At 32.3% G+C, this 19,094-nt stretch overlaps 4 protein-coding genes across 11 annotated transcripts; all 4 read left to right on the top strand.

Moving 5' to 3' along the window:
• The first annotated feature begins 2,597 nt into the window (after positions 1-2,597).
• LOC103875023 (exopolygalacturonase) lies at positions 2,598-6,061 on the top strand. Its single transcript, XM_009153468.3, has 5 exons — positions 2,598-3,359; positions 3,477-3,791; positions 3,872-4,161; positions 4,268-4,496; positions 4,578-6,061. The coding sequence occupies exons 1-5, from the start codon at positions 3,162-3,164 to the stop codon at positions 4,818-4,820; spliced, it is 1,275 nt and encodes a 424-aa protein (XP_009151716.1). The 5' UTR covers positions 2,598-3,161; the 3' UTR covers positions 4,821-6,061.
• A 1,692-nt stretch (positions 6,062-7,753) lies between these two features.
• LOC103875024 lies at positions 7,754-9,460 on the top strand. Of its 2 annotated transcripts, none has more exons than XM_009153469.3 (3): positions 7,754-7,981; positions 8,073-8,493; positions 9,086-9,460. In XM_009153469.3, exons 2-3 carry the CDS (start codon positions 8,083-8,085, stop codon positions 9,254-9,256), a joined length of 582 nt encoding a protein of 193 aa, XP_009151717.1. In that variant the 5' UTR covers positions 7,754-7,981; positions 8,073-8,082; the 3' UTR covers positions 9,257-9,460. The 2 variants fall into 2 exon arrangements, with proteins under 2 accessions (XP_009151717.1, XP_009151718.1); XM_009153470.3 differs by having other exon boundaries at positions 7,784-7,981; positions 8,063-8,493.
• Positions 9,461-9,769: 309 nt separating this feature from the next.
• Positions 9,770-13,670, top strand: LOC103875025 (probable polygalacturonase). Of its 4 annotated transcripts, none has more exons than XM_009153471.3 (6): positions 9,770-11,014; positions 11,719-12,041; positions 12,117-12,237; positions 12,330-12,504; positions 12,597-12,667; positions 12,757-13,670. In XM_009153471.3, exons 1-6 carry the CDS (start codon positions 10,927-10,929, stop codon positions 13,404-13,406), a joined length of 1,428 nt encoding a protein of 475 aa, XP_009151719.1. In that variant the 5' UTR covers positions 9,770-10,926; the 3' UTR covers positions 13,407-13,670. The 4 variants fall into 4 exon arrangements, with proteins under 4 accessions (XP_009151719.1, XP_009151720.1, XP_009151722.1 ...); XM_009153472.3 differs by lacking the exon at positions 9,770-11,014 and adding an exon at positions 11,145-11,485; XM_009153474.3 differs by lacking the exon at positions 9,770-11,014 and adding an exon at positions 11,146-11,481 and having other exon boundaries at positions 11,730-12,041.
• Positions 13,671-15,856: 2,186 nt separating this feature from the next.
• LOC103875026 lies at positions 15,857-18,536 on the top strand. 4 transcript variants are annotated; one of them, XM_033273792.1, is made up of 7 exons: positions 15,869-16,774; positions 16,955-17,148; positions 17,245-17,318; positions 17,352-17,485; positions 17,556-17,641; positions 17,732-17,826; positions 17,930-18,536. In XM_033273792.1, exons 1-7 carry the CDS (start codon positions 16,424-16,426, stop codon positions 18,139-18,141), a joined length of 1,146 nt encoding a protein of 381 aa, XP_033129683.1. In that variant the 5' UTR covers positions 15,869-16,423; the 3' UTR covers positions 18,142-18,536. The 4 variants fall into 4 exon arrangements, with proteins under 4 accessions (XP_009151723.1, XP_033129684.1, XP_033129683.1 ...); XM_009153475.3 differs by having other exon boundaries at positions 15,857-16,774; positions 17,245-17,485; XM_033273793.1 differs by having other exon boundaries at positions 15,866-16,774; positions 17,245-17,485; positions 17,732-17,828; positions 17,918-18,536.
• Positions 18,537-19,094: the final 558 nt, after the last annotated feature.

Below are 19,094 nucleotides of genomic sequence, written 5' to 3'. Positions count from 1 at the left end.
AGAAGTTTCGAGCGGAGAAGACGAAGTAGGGGAGGAGAAGAGACTGCGCAGATCCATAGTAGGATTGGAAGCTCTTTTTCGAATTGGGCTAATTGGTTTTTTTTTCAAACTGGGCTAATGACACTCTCTTGGCCCACTGTTGTTGGGTTTAATTATTTCTGTATTGATTTGGGCATTTTTTTACTTAGGCACATTAGAAACAAAAGCCCAAAGTTTTAATTGAAATGTTCTGATTGGCTAAATTTAATAAGTGACGTGGACAGCTTTAGAAGACTTTATTAGTTCCTTTTAGTATAGTATAGATTTATTAAAACTGAAGTACAAAAATAAAATAATCTTAAACTTCCTAATTAATTACATCTCAGGAGCTCAATCTATGGTTATTGTAGCTTTGAACTTTAGCTATGCTTCAATCTTACTGTGTTAAAAAAAAACTTCAAATAAATTTACATTCAATGTTTATTAAAAATACATCTAAGAAATCCTCAAGTAAAAGGGATGATTAGTAGAAGTTGTGATTTTAGATTTTTTTTTGCTTTAGAATATACTGTAAGCATTCATGATGTATAATGTATATGTAGATTATATTACTTTAAATATGAAGTAATCTCCGTCCTATTAAAACCAAATTACCTTTTGAAAGAAATCGATCCCTACTTCACCTTAGTATTTATCAATTTTTTCACACAATTAATAAATATTAGTTTATTATTTTGTCAGATGATCATTTCTATCCAAACTTACCAAATTTAATTAATTAACCAAAAAAACATTTTTTTTATAGATTATTCTCTAACCAAACTTATCAAAATTACAATTATCATCTAACCACATTATCCACTGGCCAAATTTTACAGCAGATTAAACAAATTTATTTAAAATTTGAATACAAACTTTAGATGTTATATATCCATGTATATTATCGTACAAAATATAAACTATAAATGTTTTTGTTAAAACATATAAATTTATTTTCAAATATATGTTAGATAATTTAATGATTAATAGAATTCAAAAATATATACTTGAATTATAATAACACAACAAAATAAATTCCAATTAAATATTTTCCTAAAAAATAAATATAGAAATACATTTTATTTGACATATAAAAAACTTAGTGACATATCTATCTTATTACAGCATAAATACATTTTCTTTTGGAAAGATATACTATTAAATATTGATAATTAGTGTTTTAATTTATAAATAAATACATCAAAGATGGTTACTATAGTTAAAAATATTAATTGACGAATATGTTATATAGCATATCATTTTGTTTAGTTTTATATCATGTAATATGAGCAATCAAAAAATTATAGACAGTTAAAAACCGTCAATGTATCATAAAATATTATATATTATAAATTAAACGAACATCCATATGGACTCATTTTGTACAACCATTACATTAATTTTATATGTATATTCTATTAAACAAATATCCGTGCGGGTACATGGATTAAACTCTAGTTTTATTTTCTTACACAAGTTTACTCATAATTTTTTTTTTTCATAAACACTTTTCATGTAAGGTAAACATGAAAGTTCAAATACATATAAGTTTATACGAAGAAGTAAATAAACATAAAATCTTTTTATAAAGAGGTTGTTTAATGTAGTATACAATTGTTGAATATATGGTATAAATATTTATGAATGCTGATGATATATTTATTGTTGGACATTTAAAATGTAAATGACAACTTTTTAGCGTTAGATAAAAAGCAGAACTCCGAATTAATAGAGCAAATATATTCAAGTAATTAATTTATTGGAATTTAGTGGTCATGTATGTGACTCCTCTAGTCCAATTTTGCATCCGTCTAGTATATCTTATATATTAAAACAAAAGTCACAACTTTGATTCATGTGTAATTTTTTTTTTAAATTGACCTTTGCTAGAAATCAATTATCATTCATTTATTACTAATAATATGAATTAATAATATATCATTCCTAATATAACATCGACTCCTAAAAACTTGGATTCACATTGATTCATGTGTGATATTTTTATTTGGATCATCATATAATTTTTTTATTAAATGTATTTCATTAATACTATTATATAATCTTTTAACTACTTAAATCATAATATAATTTGATATCTTTTAATTTAAAATATAAATATAAATATATTTTTTTAACAAATGTTTGAAAAACATTATAAAGATATCTTAATTATCAAAAATTGTATATAAATATTTTCACTAATTTTGTAATTAGTAATGAAATTAATGTTATTATACATTAGTATATATATATACTCAGTTATCTTTTATAAATGAAAAAAAATTATATCAAATTTTACTATTTTAAAGTTATATCTATCATTTTAAAATAAAACATTGTATTTAACTAAATATGATAAAATTATTTTAAACTGATAAATTAATATATTTTATTTTCACAAACATTAAAAATTTATGCTAGAAATAGAATATGTTGGTAGAACGGGTTAACATTAGTAAATTAGATAATTCATGTATAAAATTAACTTATCTTAAACTTATATATATATATATATAGTTATTATCTTAAATGAATAAACATAAAAAAATATTGATAAAGAAAATCTAGCGCTTTGAATTACGGATCAGGATCATAATAATTGAATAAAAATTAATTTTAAAATATATATAATAAAAATATTAAATATATGTGATGATTTGAAATAATCAATTAACTTACAGCATGAAAATTATCAAATTGTTATATTTAAAATAATTATATACATATATTCTAATTATGTAAAATATATATAAACATGAAAATTAATACCCGCACGATTGTGCGGGACCAAATCTAGTGTAGAATTTAAAATTTTAATAGAATAAGTAGTTTTGTCAGTAATTTGTTTTCTTTTGTTACAAAGTTCCGTTTAAAAATGAAATACCATGTGATGTTTTCTCTGCATTTAATTATATTTTGGTAAAAAATATAATTTTAAAACGTGTGAAATCTCTAGTTTTGTAATAAAATCTTTAGTTTGGACGATTGGTCATACATTCCACTTGAAGTTGATAACGTAGGTAATTGAGATTTTGTTTCTAATTTTGTTTTCTTATTGAGATTTTGTTTCTAATTTTCTTTCTTTAAAAGAAAGTCATAGCCAAAGACAAAGCACACAAATCTAAGAAGATTGTATCACAAAGATGACTAACTGTAATTTTATCATTGTCGTTAAGTTCTTCGTTACCTTCTTAATATTTGTTTCTCCAAACAAAATATTAGCTTTTTATGATAGATTCTATGGATATGCTGAAGAACCAATGGGTCCATCATTCTCATATGAAGTTTTTGATGTCTCCACGTTCGGAGCCAGCCCTAACGCGGACACAGACAACACTCTTGTCAGTTTATTTACAAATTCACTTCTTTAAATATTTGAAACAGTTTATATTTACTCTTTCTTTACGACACATCATAAATTATTACCTATAAGGCTTACATAATTTTCATAATTGAAGGCATTTGAGAAGACATGGTGGGCAGCTTGCAACCACCAAGGAAGATCAAAGTTTTACGTCCCGGAAGGTAGATTCTTAGTGGGTGAGATCCAGTTCAAGGGCCCTTGTCGCACTGAATCAACCATGGAAGTTGAGATTACAGGAGATCTAATTGCTCCAACGGGCATTAAGGATTTTCCTTCGAATCAATGGATTGGTTTTAGTCAACTAAACGATATCTTCTTGTACGGAAGTACTAACTTAGATGGTAGAGGCGACGTTGAAGCCTGGAAACAAAAAAGTTGCGAGGACTCCAAATGTGACAAACTCATAACGGTTAGTAAATTTGAATTAATATGATTATATTAAATACTTCATTTATATGAATGTGTGTTAGTTTGATGTCAAACGTACAGTCTCTGAGCTTGGACAACGTGTCAAATTCGATAATCGAAAACATTTCGTTATCAAATGCGAAAGGGTTTCATTTTCGGTTACACTCTGCTAGCAACGTTACGGTCCACAACGTTAGTATCAGCTCCCCATGGGACAGTCCTAACACCGATGGGATCCACGTTCATAACTCCTCTTTCATCTACATCACCAACTCAACCATTGGAGCCGGAGACGACTGCGTCTCCATCTCAACTGGGAGTCTTGATGTGCTTGTCTCCGGCACACATTGTGGTCCAGGCCATGGATTCAGGTATTTAGTAAAGATGATAATACCCTTCTCTTCTTTTTCATTTTACAAGGGTGAGCAATCTTGTTCATTGTTTAATTTTGGTTCCATTAAATTGTTTGGTGTGCAGTATAGGGAGCTTGGGGAAGGTTAAGAACGAGGAAGAAGTGAGAAGAATTAAGTTTCAAAACTGCACCGTTAACGGGGCTGATAACGGAGTTAGGATTAAGACATGGCCTACATCACCGCCGAGCGAAGCTAGTGATATAACGTTCGAGGACATTTTAATGATTAATGTCTCTAATCCCATTATCATTGATCAAGAGTATTGCCCTTCTAATAGCTGCAACACCACCTCTGTAAGTTACAAAATATTTTTTGCTTATAGCTAGCTGTATGTTCTCGGTGACAAAAATATGGAGATATGAAAATGCATGCAGGCATCGTTGGTGAAACTGAGCAACATAGAGTTCAAGAACATACGAGGAACGTACAGAAGTGATTTCGGGGTGAATCTGAGGTGCAGCTCTGTCGTGGCCTGTGAGAACATAACGCTTATCGACGTCAATCTCAATGGTACTAACTCAACTTATAAGACGCCGAAGGAGAAGTGGGAGCAAGAGAAATTTAGTACGAAGGGTAGCCTTAATGGCTTAGCGGTTTTTAACTCAACTTTTAACTAGTTAATCAGGGCATCCACATCGCCTTCAATCTCTTCTTTCTTGAGAAATTGATAAAATAGTTAACTAGTTAGACAGGGCATCCACATCGCATTGAATCTGTTTTTTCCTCAAAAATTAATAAAATAGTATTATTATCGTATAACTATTTTTATTTATTTATAGTTAATCAGACCACTAGCAGTCAAACATCTGTCGGAAAAGGTTCAAGAGGTTCGGCTAGATACTACCGTTAGAATATTATTTTTATTTATTTTTAATAAATCAGACCACTGGCAATCAAACATCTGTCGGGAGAGGGTCTTAAAACTGAAGAAGAGGTTCTGTTCAGAGATATTATCTGTCACCTCACTCTTCCTTTTACATTTTTTATAACTTTTAATCTGTTGAAACTCCGCTAGATACTACCGATAAAAGTGGTCTAAGATCATATACACATATCAAATACTATACACTCTATAATATTATTTGAAAAGTCAGTTTCATATGTGTCGCATTCATGTTAATTCTTAAAGTGATTAATTACAAATGTATTCTTAATAAATTAAACTATTATTTTAAATTGCCATTATTATTTTTTTTTAATAATTTCTGCCAATTAAATTTTAAATTTTAGTTTCTTTTTTATATATTATCTAAATAACATATATAATAAAAAAGAAAATATTTATATAATAAAAAACGAAAATAATATTTACAAAAAGGAAAGAAAACATATTTTATGAAAATATATTTTATATATAATATGATTTCATAAAAAAAGTATAAAAATAACAGTTTTGATGTTAAAAAGATAATCATCTCTTTAAAACATAATATTAAAAAAACATATATTGTTTTCTTTATATCAGTCTATTTTCTCAGATTTTTACAAAAGGTAATTTAAATAACAGATACTAAAATATCATTGATGAACCAAAAATATTTTATAATTGATATGATTGAGATGTTTACTCATTTTTACATATTTTTTTTGTTAAAATTTTAACTACAAGTTTTTAAAAATTTACAAATCCATCAAATTATATAAAAGAATTTACGGAAGTATATATACATATTTAAGATAAAAAATCTGAACTAATGAAATAAATAAAATATTCAAATTTAGTTTAGCTATAATCATAAGTAATTGTGATTCAATTTGAAAAAATATGTGTGTAATTCATTATAATCCAAAAATGAGTAATTTAAACAATCTATATTTTTAAGTCCAAGACCAAAGACTAAATTTAGAAAAATAAAAATTAATTAAAAAATTAATCTATATCAGCACATAAATTATACTATGGTTAAATTTGGAGAATTAAATACAATTCAATACCGAAGTAATAACCACATGAAATAGATACTACATATTCAAGTTATATGTCTAATTAAAATAATATAATATTATTTAAAATAAATCATACACATTAAAATTAGAATATTAATAATTTATAATATATTTATTTGTATATATTTGTATCTAGCATGAGCACGGGAAAATCACTTAGGGGGGAGGGGTGTATTCAATCTAAAATTTGAGATGATTTGATTTTTAATGAGGTTTTAGATGATTTTAAGGAATTGCAGAGAATAAAATGATTTTTGTTAAACCACTCTAGAATATCAACTAAAACTATGGGATTTGAGTTTTTATTTTTTTAACTAAGAAACTCTATTCAAACACTTTAAAATCTCTTAAAAACTTTAAAATTCCACAACCTTTATAAAATGTCAAGTTTAATAAAACTGAATTTTAAATGAATTTTTTAAATTTATGTTTTAATAACATGTTCAATAACAGTGGATTTGTCATTTTAACATAAATCATATAAAACTTTCAATTGAATACACTCCCTAGTTAAAAGGATAAATAGGGGTTGAGATTTGAGGCGACACTTTGTATTCTTCTTTTCTGAGAGATAGTAAAAGAATGTTCCAACTGGCAATTGGCTCAATCAGCATACAATAATATTTGAAAGTCATTTCAGAATTTGCCAACGGAAAAGGTTTTATGATCCTAATTGTTTTCAACTCACGAATATACAAGTAAAAGTACTAGCATAATTAAGAGATAAATGTAAGGGAACCATCGATAAATCAGCTTCAAAGCCACCGTGCGTTTCATCTCTCAACGTTGTTATCCTTCCCCCATGGTATTCCGTTAGACTCGTAATGTTTACTGGATATTTTGCCCGTGTTTCGTTAAATTAGCTAGCTGGATTTGTTTAACATTTCTAAGCTTCTTTTATTTTCTTAAATTTACAATTTTAAGTGGAAGTCCTTTTATTCAAATCATTTGATTAATAATTTATTAATGTTCTCACACCAAATTTCAAATTATACAAAACATGATTATCATCAAATACGTATATTAATAGTGAAGTTTTATCAGAAGTCTTCAACATGATTCAAGATTAACCAGGTTCGATGTGATGCAAATAGAACGGCTAAATAAACATTTTTTCTTAAACAAATAAAATTGATGCTTACAAAATTTATGTAATAATTTCCATAATTTGTAATCAAAATAATAATGTAGTTTTAACAAAATTTTAAAATTCTACAATTGAATTCTAACACTCATTCAGTATCATTTGTGAATACTAATTTAAATTGTAAAACCATGTAGCTTATTAGTTAAGTTTTAAAAGTTTTTACATTCAAATCTGAGATTCGAATTTTAAATTATGCAACTTCTTACATATGTTATATATCTTAAAACTTATCGAAAATTCCATACTACTGTATGCAGAACCGTTCGTTTTGATCGTTTCTTGCGGAGAGAACCTGTCCACTGAAAATGTCGTACGTGGAAACCGTCAGAAAGAACTTCATCGTAGAATCTTTATTTTTGGAACTGTTTAATAAAATAACATATGTTGCTTCGTCATATGTAAGTTAGAGATTGTACGATGATGTAATATATTATCGAGTGAAAAAAAAAAATTTAATCGTAACACTTTTTTTTGCCGAAAAGTTTAGAAATTGTCATAGGAAACACAAAAGTTTATTCAAAATAAAGTACACAATACGATCTTCTTGTTTCCTCCCAACCCTAAAACGCACGCTTTATGTTCTGTCTTAACGCCGTTTCGACGCCGTCTGTTGTTTTTCGCCGGGACACTCTCTCTCTCTCTCTCTGAGACGGTCGCTAATCTCCGCAGACTCATTTCTCTCAGGTAAAAGCTTCTTCCTCTCATTACCAATACTAATCTCCCATTTCTCCCTTGTCTCTTGTCGATAGATCTGAATCTCTGTAGATCCTTCCAGATTCACTACAATGTCTCTCTGCAATCAACTAAGCCGTCTCGTCAGGCAAGGCCCTGTCACCAAACACTACTTCAGGTCTTTCTCCGCTGAGGCGGCGACTCACCACAGGTACCACCAGGAGACGCACAGCTTCCTCGAGCCGGAGAGCTACATAGGCAGCTGGGAGGCCCCGAAAGATCCCAAGGACGCGGAGAGGATGCTCGCGCAGCTTAGGAGAGACTACGCGAAGAAAGTGAGTCTGTATCGCAAGGACTACGTTCACGAGATTGAGATGCTTAGGGTGGAGAAGCAGCGGAAGGATGAGGCTAGGTTGGTGGCTGAAAGGGCTGTGAATGAGGAGAGGCGGCGTTTGAAAGCTGAGGCTGCTAAGGTTAGAGCTGAGGAGCGTAAGATCTTCCAGGATGAGTTCAGGAAAACATTGGTATGTTCGGTTCTTCTTTCTTTACAATTTATAGGCTCTCATGTAGGTAAGTCTAGTGTGTGAGATGGTTCTTGAATAAGATTGAGGAAAATGTATTATATAATTAAAATGGCAGTTTTTGCTTTGTTATCAACCAGTGGAAGAGAGGTCTTTGAATTAGAGATGGTGAAGTTATATGGATATGGGATTTTGGATAAGTGTTGCTTAACCTTAAGTGGAGGTTTTGATGAATCGTATAATCATAATAATATCTCTGCATTACCTGTTGTTTTTGTTTTTGTTTAGAGCTTTTGCCTGTTACATGTTAATCGAACAGAAGATGGATTACCTTATTTTGAAGGCAGTGAAACTTGTTAGTTTAGAGGTTCCATTTGTTTGAGATGGAGTTAGAGGAAACAAAGGAGTATTCGCTGATTCATAACATTCATTTCATGTACTCGTGGCTGCAAAGTAGCTACTCTAGGTTTCTGATTCTAGTTTGAGTTCCTTATGTCTATTGGTCGCAGTAATGGCCTACTGCTTTTCTTGTAAGTTGCAATCCGATCCGAGAAACGCCTTAGTTATAGACCGGTTTCTTGTTTAAAAATTGCAGATGAAAGAAAGGGCGGAGAAGCTGGAGTTCTGGAGAATGACGGGACTAAAAAGGGAAGATAAGAAGAAAGCGAGAAAGAAGCTATTGCATGAGCAAAGTTCATTGTGGATCGAGCCAAAGGAACTGGAGAAGAAGATTACGGAAGCACTGGTTGACTCCACTACTCTCTAAACCAAAGCCCATCTCTCTTCTGAATCCTTGTTTGAGAAAACAATAATCACCTTAGTGTTTTTTGTTGGAAACTACTCTCTTTTCTTCTTCAGATAGAGAAAGAAAGCGAAGGCGTTTTGTGCCTCTTTGCATTAAGCACATAAAGAGTGTTGGTGGATAAGTTTAAAAACTGGTCAATAATAAGGAAACTTTTCATTGTTACCACTGAGTACATGCTTCTTTGTAACATTGTACAACGAATTTACCCACGCTGTGGATTTGTGCTTATCGTTGTTTTTAGTGGTAAGCGGAAGAGAGAGGCTGAAGAGTTTCTTGATTCTTCATTTTAGTCATAACCTGAGACTGAGTGGTATGTACTAAAAGTTGCCTCACGCCTCTCTCTTGTGGTTGCTGCATTGTGTGTTTGTATTTGTTTATGCTATTTGAGCAATACTAGTACTATTTACTATATGCTTTCATGTCAGGATTACTCAAAAATGTGAATTCTTTTTCCAATGCACGAAAGCATACCGAACGTGTTAATCGAATAGTAATGATTGATGCTATATTTCATGAAAACAATTCAAAATGAACCAAAGTCCAGTTATATTCCTGTCCTAACTATGTTTTTCTGTAACATTGTGATTTTAAAAAATGAACTATCTGACTTCGAACAAGAAGATAGAAACAAAACTGAACTATCATATGAATAAACTTTGATGAACGAGCGATGAGAAAAAAATGAAAAATGAAACGTTAGGAAAAATACACATACAAATGACAGGCTGGCAAGTTAGAAGCATGATAGAAGTGGGGCCTATTTAGCATCCAGCCACATGGCTTTGAGTATTCCATTCTTCTCCCAACAGCAGTTTCCTTTCTTCTTTATATTCCCTCATTTAGTGCAAATCTCTTTCTATGTTTTTCAAACTTTGCAAGTTTTTTTCTCTTGTTTTTAACCGCTAATCCTCTTATCTATTTTCACTTTTTTTTTTTTTTCAAATTTCGATGCTTTTGGCATAATTTATTCAAATTATATACTTTGTTCAATATTAGTTATTGAACATATATACATAAAGTCTCCCAGCCTATATAGTATTATAGTCCTCCAAACAAGAAATTACATCATATGTTCATTATTTGATTCTGACAAAAAACAGTTTGCTGCATGGGTAACAGAAGAAGAATACGTGAATAAAGTAAAAAATGGATAAGAGTATAGAAGTAAATGAATAAAAAATGTAAATAAACTTGCCCTGGAATTTGATATCAGTCTAAAAGCATTTTGTATATCTTTTTGAAATTGAGATACATAAGAAAAGACATTACATCACAGAAGTGTTTTTTTAGTCTGTAAAGAAGAAACATGAGTAATAGAAATATGTTGAATAAAATTATCAGGACTGACTCATCAATGTGGACCGAAGAACTAGACATCTAACCAATAACAGTATACCACTGACCGCGACGAAACAATGAAAAAGACATAATAAAACCAAAACACTGGAAAGGTCAAATATTGTTAAAATCATTTTTATAATATCTAAAAAAGAAAAAGAATTACAAGAAAAAAGACCAAACACATGCACTTCTCCAAATAAAACACAGAAAGATTAATTTCAGACAGCCATTTTTGTCTCTTCTTCTTCTGCTTCTTTTTTTCCCCATGTGAGGTGAGAAGAGAGAAGAAAATGTCTCTCTCTCTCTCTCTGGTATGTAGAAGATCTGTCGGCGAGAATACGTTACGTTTATTCTTAAAACTGTTTAGTAGCCAAGCAGGTATTAATTGCTTATTAGTGGATACTAATGATAAAAATTAGCTAAAATTAGTCTTTTTCAAAAATAAATTTACTTCCTTCTATATTATATATTTTTACCACCTGTCATATTTCTATTCTCCTTCATCTTTTCTTCATATCCCCAATGATGTTATACGCATAAAAAAGGCTGTCATTTTGGCGTTAATCTTTTCCTACCTTATTTGCTTATATGGAATTATATCATACTATAAAAATTAATAATTCCTCTTTTTCCATTTATCATTTATACTCTTTGCTCAATCAAAAAAAAAATCAAGAAAATTCTCTCGTCTCTGTGGTCGTCATAACTCTTCTTCTTCTTCTTCTTGGCTCTCCTTCTGTTTCTTTCTCACGATCAGGAGATTGCATTTGGCGCGTTAAATTCCTAGCTTTTTTTATCTGTTCGTTTTCTGACAGCTTTTTTTGCTATTACAAATAAATATGCCAGTAAGTACGTGTTCTTATTATGTTTACTTCTTTAAGTCCCTTGTCCTTCTTCCCCGTGACCCCTGTCTTGTCCGTGATTGGTTGGTTCCGATTGATTTGAAATGTTTTTAGTCAAAGCTTAAAAAACTCTAATCCATCAATCGTTGCCTCCTCGAGTTCGCTATGTTTCCACCAATTCTATTGATCCGATCTGAATTTTGAAATCAGGCTGTGCCCATTTGATATATGTTCTTTTAGTGTTTTGCCAGGTGGCACTAGTTTTGCTGCTGGCATTGAGCTGTCTGATTCAGAGCAACGGCGCTGGAAACGTATGCGATCTTGGTCGGAGACCGAGCTCGAGACCACACAGTGTCTCAATTTTGGAGTTTGGTGCGGTTGGCGATGGTAAAACGTTGAACACGCTCGCGTTTCAGAATGCTGTCTTCTATCTCAAGTCTTTCGCCGATAAAGGCGGCGCTCAGCTCTATGTTCCTCCCGGACGGTGGCTCACCGGTAGTTTCAATCTCACCAGTCACCTCACTCTTTTCCTCGAGAAAGACGCCGTCATTCTCGCCTCCCAGGTTTGTGCGCGTGTGTGTGTGTGATGGTTTGAATCAGAGTCTGTTGCTTTACCTCTAACAAAAACTGTTATGTAGGATCCGTCGCATTGGCAAGTCGCGGATCCGTTACCATCATATGGACGAGGCATTGATCTAACGGGGAAGAGATACATGAGCTTGATTAACGGCTATATGTTACATGATGTAGTAGTTACAGGTTTATATATGATTTGATCCTCTTTCATTTCAAATTTTTTTGTTAACTGCTAGATAACAACTCAAACGTTACGTTTCCATGTGTTCTCATAGGTGATAACGGTACTATAGATGGTCAAGGCCTGTTTTGGTGGGATAGGTTTAATTCTCATTCTTTAAAGTACAGTCGACCGCATCTCGTCGAGTTTGTCTCTTCAGAAAATGTCATTGTCTCAAATCTTACGTTCTTGAATGCTCCTGAGTATACCATCCATTCAGTTTACTGCAGGTAAAGATTGTGTCTGAAGATTCCCTTCTTTATTATTATTATTTTAGTTTTTATTTTGTAAAATGTTGACTCTGGTCAGTGATATTGTGCAGTCATGTATACATTCATAGAGTAACAGCTAATACTTCTCCAGAATCTCCTTACACCGTAGGCATTGTCCCTGGTTAGTTGTTCTGTTATGGCTTGGCTTAACTTGTTTGTTTGCTTTTCGAAAATAAACCTTAGTATGTTTTTATTTTTTCTTCATTCAAGATTCTTCTGATAATGTGTGCATCCAAGACTCTACCATCAACATGGGGTATGACGCCATTTCACTAAAAAGTGGTTGGGACGAATACGGTATCTCGTACGCAAGACCTACTGCTAATGTCCAGATACGAGGTGTTCACCTCCGAGCAGCTTCTGGTTCCTCTATTTCCTTTGGCAGTGAAATGTCTGGTGGCATATCTGATGTCGTGGTCCTCGACGCTTACATGCACAACTCTTTATCCGGGATTGCTTTTAGGACAACAAAAGGAAGAGGAGGTTACATTAAAGAGATTGATGTTTCCAACATCCATATGGTTAACGTTGGTACTGCGTTTTTAGCCAATGGTAGCTTTGGAACTCACCCTGATTCAGGTTTCGATGAAAATGCTTTCCCGCTCGTGAGTCACATCAGGTTACATGACATTGTTGGAGAGAACATAAGCATCGCTGGAGATTTCTTTGGAACGGAAGAGTCTCCTTTCACTTCGGTTGTGCTGTCGAATATCTCTCTGTCGATGACTAACTCTGGTTCTCCTGATGATGATTCTTGGAGATGCTTATATGTGGAGGGTTCTTCAGAGTCCGTGGTCCCTGAACCCTGCTATGAGCTGATGAGTTTTGAAAGTTCTTATGGCAGAGCTGAGGCCTTATGAAACCAAACTTCATCTGAGAAAAAAAGAAGCTGCTCATGGCCCCATGATTCATATTTGTTTTGTTAAGTTAGCAGAAAAGGTCACATTCTTTTTCTTTATTCCCCAAAATAAAAAAAATATCAGTGTGTAGAATTTTTTACCTGTTATTTGAAGCTTGTGAGATTCATATATCTGTACAGGTTCATTTCTTCATTCATGTGTAACCGATTAACATTTTGTTCAGTGGAGATTATTCACATGGCTTAAGAAAAGATCTTTCATCTATATCAGTTTTGTTTTGTTTTCTCTCTCTCGAATTCTTTGGTTTTTAGCTAACTAACTCCTTAACGGTTAGAAAAATGTATATTTTTATGGTTGATAAAGATTCAGGTTTAACATGAAAAGTAATTATTTTCTTCTATGCTTTCAATATAACAAACTTTCAAATATTAGTAGATTTATTCAAAACTCTCAACGAAAATTTAGTAAAAACCTTAACTTTCAATTACTTAGTGAACATTTTGTTTAGTGGAAATTATTCACATGGATAAAGAAAAAATCTTTCATCAACATCGTATTTATTTTGTTTTTTCTCTCTAGAATTCTTTGGTTTTTAGCTAACTAACTCTTTAATGGTTAGAAAACAAATTATATTTTTATGGTTGATAAAGATTCGGTTCAACAGGAAAACTAGTTATTTTGTTATATGCTTTTCGGTATAACAAACTTTCAAAAATAAATAGATTTTTTTCAAAACTATCAATTATAACTTCAGTACAAAATCAAAAATTTCAGCTACTTAGTGAACATTTTATTTAGTGGAGATAATTCACATGGCTTAAGAAATGATCTTTCATCAACATCAAATTTGTTTTGTTTTCTCTCTCTCTAAAGTTCTCTGAGTTTTAGCTAACTAACTCATAACAATTAGCAAACAAATTGTATTTTATAGTTGATAAAGATTCAGGTTCAACAGAAAATAATTATTTTCCCCATGCTTTCGATATAACAAGCTTTCAAATATCAGTAGATTTATTCAAAACTCTCTACTACAACTTCAATAAAAATATAAACTTTCAGTTACTTAATGAATATTTTGTTCAGTGGAGATTATTCACATGGCTTAAGAAAAGATCTTTCATCAACCCCATATTTGTTTTGTTTTCTCTCTCTAGATTTTTTTAAGCTAACTAGCTACTAATAATTAGCAAACAAGTTATACATTTTGGTTAATAAAGATTCGGGTTCAACAGGAAAAATAATTATTTTCTTTCATCCTTTTAATATAAAAAACTTTCAAATATAAATATTTTTGTTTAAAACTTTCAACTACAACTTAACTAAAAATTGAAACTTTAAGCTACTTAGTGAACACTTTGTTTAGTGGAGATTATTCATATTGTTAAAAAAAAAAAGATTTTTCATCAACATGAAATTTGTTTTGCTTTTCTCTCAAGAATTCTTTGAATTTCAGCTGACTAACTCCTAATTAAAAATGATTCAGAGAAACTTAAAATGTATAATTGACTTAAGCTTACCATTGACTTTTTTTTTAATCATGTGTTTGTCAATTGAGTCCTTGGGAACTAATGCACCATCAGCATTTACTAATAACGTAGTTAGTTTTTCATGTGCATAAAACATATGAGTTTACTTCAAATCGTGCAGATGAAATACATAAGCTTTTGATGCGAGATCTTTATTGCATTTAAGTCATTAACTGCACGGAGAGATGATTGATTTTGTAGGATTCTCCAACTCAACTCAATGATTGGCGGGAATAAACTGAAACTATTATCCACCATAGTCAATACCTAAAAATGAAATAGCGTGGAAATTCCTACTTGAATTGACAAGAAGCAAGATTGGTTATTATGAGACTCATTATGAAAGCAAGTTAATTAACATTTAAGCAAATTCAAAAATCAAAGTGATTGAGATTTCATTTTGTTTAGTGGAGATTATTAATATTGCTTAAGAAAAGATATTTCATCAACATTATATTTGTATTATTTTCTCTCTAGAATTTTTTTCGTTTTAGCTAACTAACATAATAATTAGCAAGAAAATTATACCTTTATGGTTAATAAAGATTCAAGTTCAACAAAAAAAAATATTATTATTTCCATGCAATTGATAAAATAAACTTTCAACTATTAGTAGATTTGTTCTAAACTCTCAACTGCAACTTTAGTAAAATCAAACTTTCAGATACTTAGTTAACATTTTGTTTAGTGGAGATTATTCACATGGTTTAAAAAAGATCTTTCATCAACATCAGATTTGTTTTGTTTTCTCTCTAGAATTTTTTGGTTTTTAGTTAACTAGCTCCTAGTAATTAGCATGAATGAAATTTTTCGGTTTTATTTAAGGAAAGAATGAAATTTTTTTTTTGTAGATTACTTAATTTTATGGTTAGTCTAATGAAAAATATAATATATGTTTAGATGAACAAAAAGATTTCTATAAAAATTCTAAAGATGATTCAAGTGATGACACATGAAATAACTCATATGTTATAATACTTTTCATATAATATATAAGAAATAACAAACGTTCAAATATCAATAGATTTATTCAATATTTAACTATCCACCAACAATACTATTTGGTCTATCAAGAAAGCCCGGCCCAATATTCAATAACGAAGAACTGCTTGGTCAACGGACGAAACACCATTCGCTACCAAACACATCTCTTGGCTTCCCACCATCTTCCTCTTTTCGCCACATCTGTCTGTAATATTAATTTTTTTCAGCTGTTTTCAACTATATTTTAATAATAATGAGTCTACGCCACTACAAAATGAAAAAAAAAAGAGTCCATGATTTTCTTCTTTTGTGGTAAATAATATAAATCGAAATTCCCAAATCCTTCATCTTCTTCCCAATCTCTAAAACCCTAGACTCACTTTCCAACTCAAGCAGACAGAACCAAGAAGCTTATTTACGTTTTTCTGGGGAAAAATAAATTTTACTGCTTTTTGTTTGGGTTTGTTCGATTTTGCATCATCTGAAATCGATTTTGCAATCAACACAATGTCGGGTTCTGGGGGAGTTTCAATCGCCCGATCAGCGATCCGCGGCGAGAATCGGTTCTACAATCCTCCTCCTATGCGGAGGATGCAGCAGCAGCTGAGGGAGAAGCAGCAACGAGAAGAAGAAGGTGGGATGTTGGTGGATAAGGAGCTTTCGACTGCTTCGATGCCGCCGCCTCGTCTGAGGAAATCTCAGGCTAGGAACAAGAATCGGGTCGTGGTTTCCGGGTCGGAAGTAAGCGCCGGCTCATCTGAATCATCCGGGTCGGGTCGGGTTCAGAGCGAGGGGTCAAACTTGGATCGGTTCTTGGAGCACACCACTCCCCTTGTTCATCTCCGGTTACTTCCCATTGTAAGACTCTTTCTGGTAGAATAAGTTAGAAATGTCATTTATTGCTGATTGTAATGAAGTTCATAAGAGTATTGGTCACACCTGGACTTGAATTGGGGAACTTTCATTGCAAAATGTGTTTTTTTTTTTCTTTCTATTGTATCCTTTAAGCATTGCTTATTGCTGTAATTCGTTTTACAGAGGAGCAAATGTGAACTTAAACCGGAGTGCAATATATATTTTGTTCTGGAGGATCTGTGGGAGTCGTTTGCAGAATGGAGTGCGTACGGTGCTGGTGTTCCTCTACATATGCATGGGAGCGACTCCACGGTTCAGTACTATGTGCCTTACTTATCTGGCATTCAGTTGTATGTAGACCCATTAAAGAAAGCAAGGTTAGTTCTTTCAAGTGTTTCTGTTCATTACACGAAAGAACTCTTCTGTTTTTATCTTTTCCGTTTCACAGCTTTGATTATTGTCTTTTGAAACAGAAATCCAGTTGAAGATAATGATGTAAGTAGTGATGGTAGTAGTAAGCTTGATAAGTTACCTAACCATGCTAAGAATATGGAGAATGCGGTGAACTTGAGTGTTAGTGAACTGAATAGAGTTAGTCTGGGGGATCAATCTATTACCGGTGGAGAGACTGAGATCAGCAACCCTCATGGACGGTTATTGTTTGAGTACTTGGAGTATGATCCTCCCTTTGGCCGTGAACCTCTCGCTAACAAAGTAAACTCTCCTCCTAAACAAAGTATTGTTTTATTTTTCACATTTTTAACAATTTTTTTGATAACATTAGGTATCAGATCTTGCCTCAAGGTTTCCTGAGCTAATGACATACCGGAGCTGCGACCTTTCTCCATCAAGTTGGGTCTCTGTGTCATGGTACGTCTCCTCTTGAGTCTTGAGATCGTTACTTTTGGAATATATATGGATGGACCTGAAACGGTTAGGTTTTAATTGGTCGGTGTGTAGGTATCCAATATACAGAATACCAGTTGGTCCAACACTACAAAATCTCGATGCGTGCTTTCTAACTTTCCACTCTCTCTCAACACCACCTCCTCAAAGTAAGTAACCTTATGTTTTTGATTTGAACAAGATAGTGTCTCTTTGTCTAGAAATGTCAGAAACTAGCGGGATCTCTTACTCAGTATTGTGTATGTATTGAAGCAGGTTGTAGTGATACTAAGCCATCCATGAAACTACCTTTGGCTACTTTTGGATTGGCATCTTATAAGCTGAAACTATCTGTGTGGAACCAAAACAGAGGTCAAGAGTCCCAAAAGCTCTCGTCTTTGCAACAAGCTGCAGACAAATGGCTTAAGCGTCTGCAAGTTGATCATCCGGACTACATGTTCTTCACCTCCAACGGCCACAAATGAGGTGAAAAAAACGAAAGATGTTTTCTCGACCATCAACTTTGGCTCTGGTCTGATCCAACAGACCCATTATCTGCTACTCTCTACTTCACATATAGTCTCTCTTACACTGAAGAACCACCAAACTCGGGCGATTTAAGAGTCTTCTGTTTCATTTCTAGAAGATGGTTTGTGAATTTGTAGCCTAATCTTCCCAAGTGTCCTTTACTGAAACTAGTCTTTTGCTTTTCCCTGAATAAGGATTTGAGGAGAGAGCTCACATAGTGGTTTTGTAACACTTTTTTTGGTGATACACTTCGGTTGCTGAACTGAAACACAGCTTGGCTTATGTATCGGTTTTCAACAGGTTTTAGTAATGAAAAGTTTGTATCTTTTATAAAATTTCAGTGTGTTCTGAATAGAGGAAAATGTAATTTCATTTCATGAATATGCTTTGCTAACATACATTGAGAGTTGAGACTAGTGTAATGATTCCTTGATTCACCATGACCAGGTCCTTTAGTGAGGGATTAGAACTTGTCGTCAAGCATGGTTGCCCACATCAAGTCCCGCACAAACTCCCTCTTTCTCGCCTTCTCTTAATCTTCATTCGAAAGTAATACTTGGCGCATAAAGAAACTAGGAATAAATTATCCCGATTAATATAAATCTCAAAATGTGATCAATTACAGCTAGGGGTGTTCAATCCGGATATCGGTTCGGTTTCGGTTCGGTTTTTTTCGGTTTTCGGTATTTCGGTTAGTAAAATATAACTACCATTCTAAATCCATATTTACTTCGGTTCGGTTCGGTTTATATACCGTCGGTTTTCGGTTTATTCGGTTTTATACCAAAAAACATAATTATTTTATTTGAGATCATATTATATGAATTTTAGAGTCATATTGTCAACATAGTCATTTATTAAAAATATATTACATGTTCAAATAAATGAACAAAAAAGTAAAAATGTTTCT

Source organism: Brassica rapa, chromosome A06, assembly GCF_000309985.2.
Source record: "Brassica rapa cultivar Chiifu-401-42 chromosome A06, CAAS_Brap_v3.01, whole genome shotgun sequence".
NCBI lineage: Eukaryota > Viridiplantae > Streptophyta > Magnoliopsida > Brassicales > Brassicaceae > Brassica > Brassica rapa.
The sequence above is the reverse complement of the archived record's forward strand: the minus strand, read 5'-3'. Positions and strand labels throughout refer to the sequence as shown.

Coding starts and splice junctions, on each gene's coding strand:
- LOC103875023 (XM_009153468.3), top strand. CDS start 3,162: ATGACTAACTGTAATTTTATCATTGTCGTTAAGTTCTTCGTTACCTTC. Junction 3,792..3,871: donor AATGTGACAAACTCATAACG/GTTAGTAAATTT, acceptor TCAAACGTACAG/TCTCTGAGCTTGGACAACGT. Junction 4,497..4,577: donor ATAGCTGCAACACCACCTCT/GTAAGTTACAAA, acceptor AAATGCATGCAG/GCATCGTTGGTGAAACTGAG.
- LOC103875024 (XM_009153469.3), top strand. CDS start 8,083: ATGTCTCTCTGCAATCAACTAAGCCGTCTCGTCAGGCAAGGCCCTGTC. Junction 8,494..9,085: donor ATGAGTTCAGGAAAACATTG/GTATGTTCGGTT, acceptor TAAAAATTGCAG/ATGAAAGAAAGGGCGGAGAA.
- LOC103875025 (XM_009153471.3), top strand. CDS start 10,927: ATGTCTCTCTCTCTCTCTCTGGTATGTAGAAGATCTGTCGGCGAGAAT. Junction 12,042..12,116: donor CCGTCATTCTCGCCTCCCAG/GTTTGTGCGCGT, acceptor ACTGTTATGTAG/GATCCGTCGCATTGGCAAGT. Junction 12,505..12,596: donor ATCCATTCAGTTTACTGCAG/GTAAAGATTGTG, acceptor GATATTGTGCAG/TCATGTATACATTCATAGAG.
- LOC103875026 (XM_009153475.3), top strand. CDS start 16,424: ATGTCGGGTTCTGGGGGAGTTTCAATCGCCCGATCAGCGATCCGCGGC. Junction 17,149..17,244: donor GACCCATTAAAGAAAGCAAG/GTTAGTTCTTTC, acceptor CTTTTGAAACAG/AAATCCAGTTGAAGATAATG. Junction 17,827..17,929: donor CTCAACACCACCTCCTCAAA/GTAAGTAACCTT, acceptor TATGTATTGAAG/CAGGTTGTAGTGATACTAAG.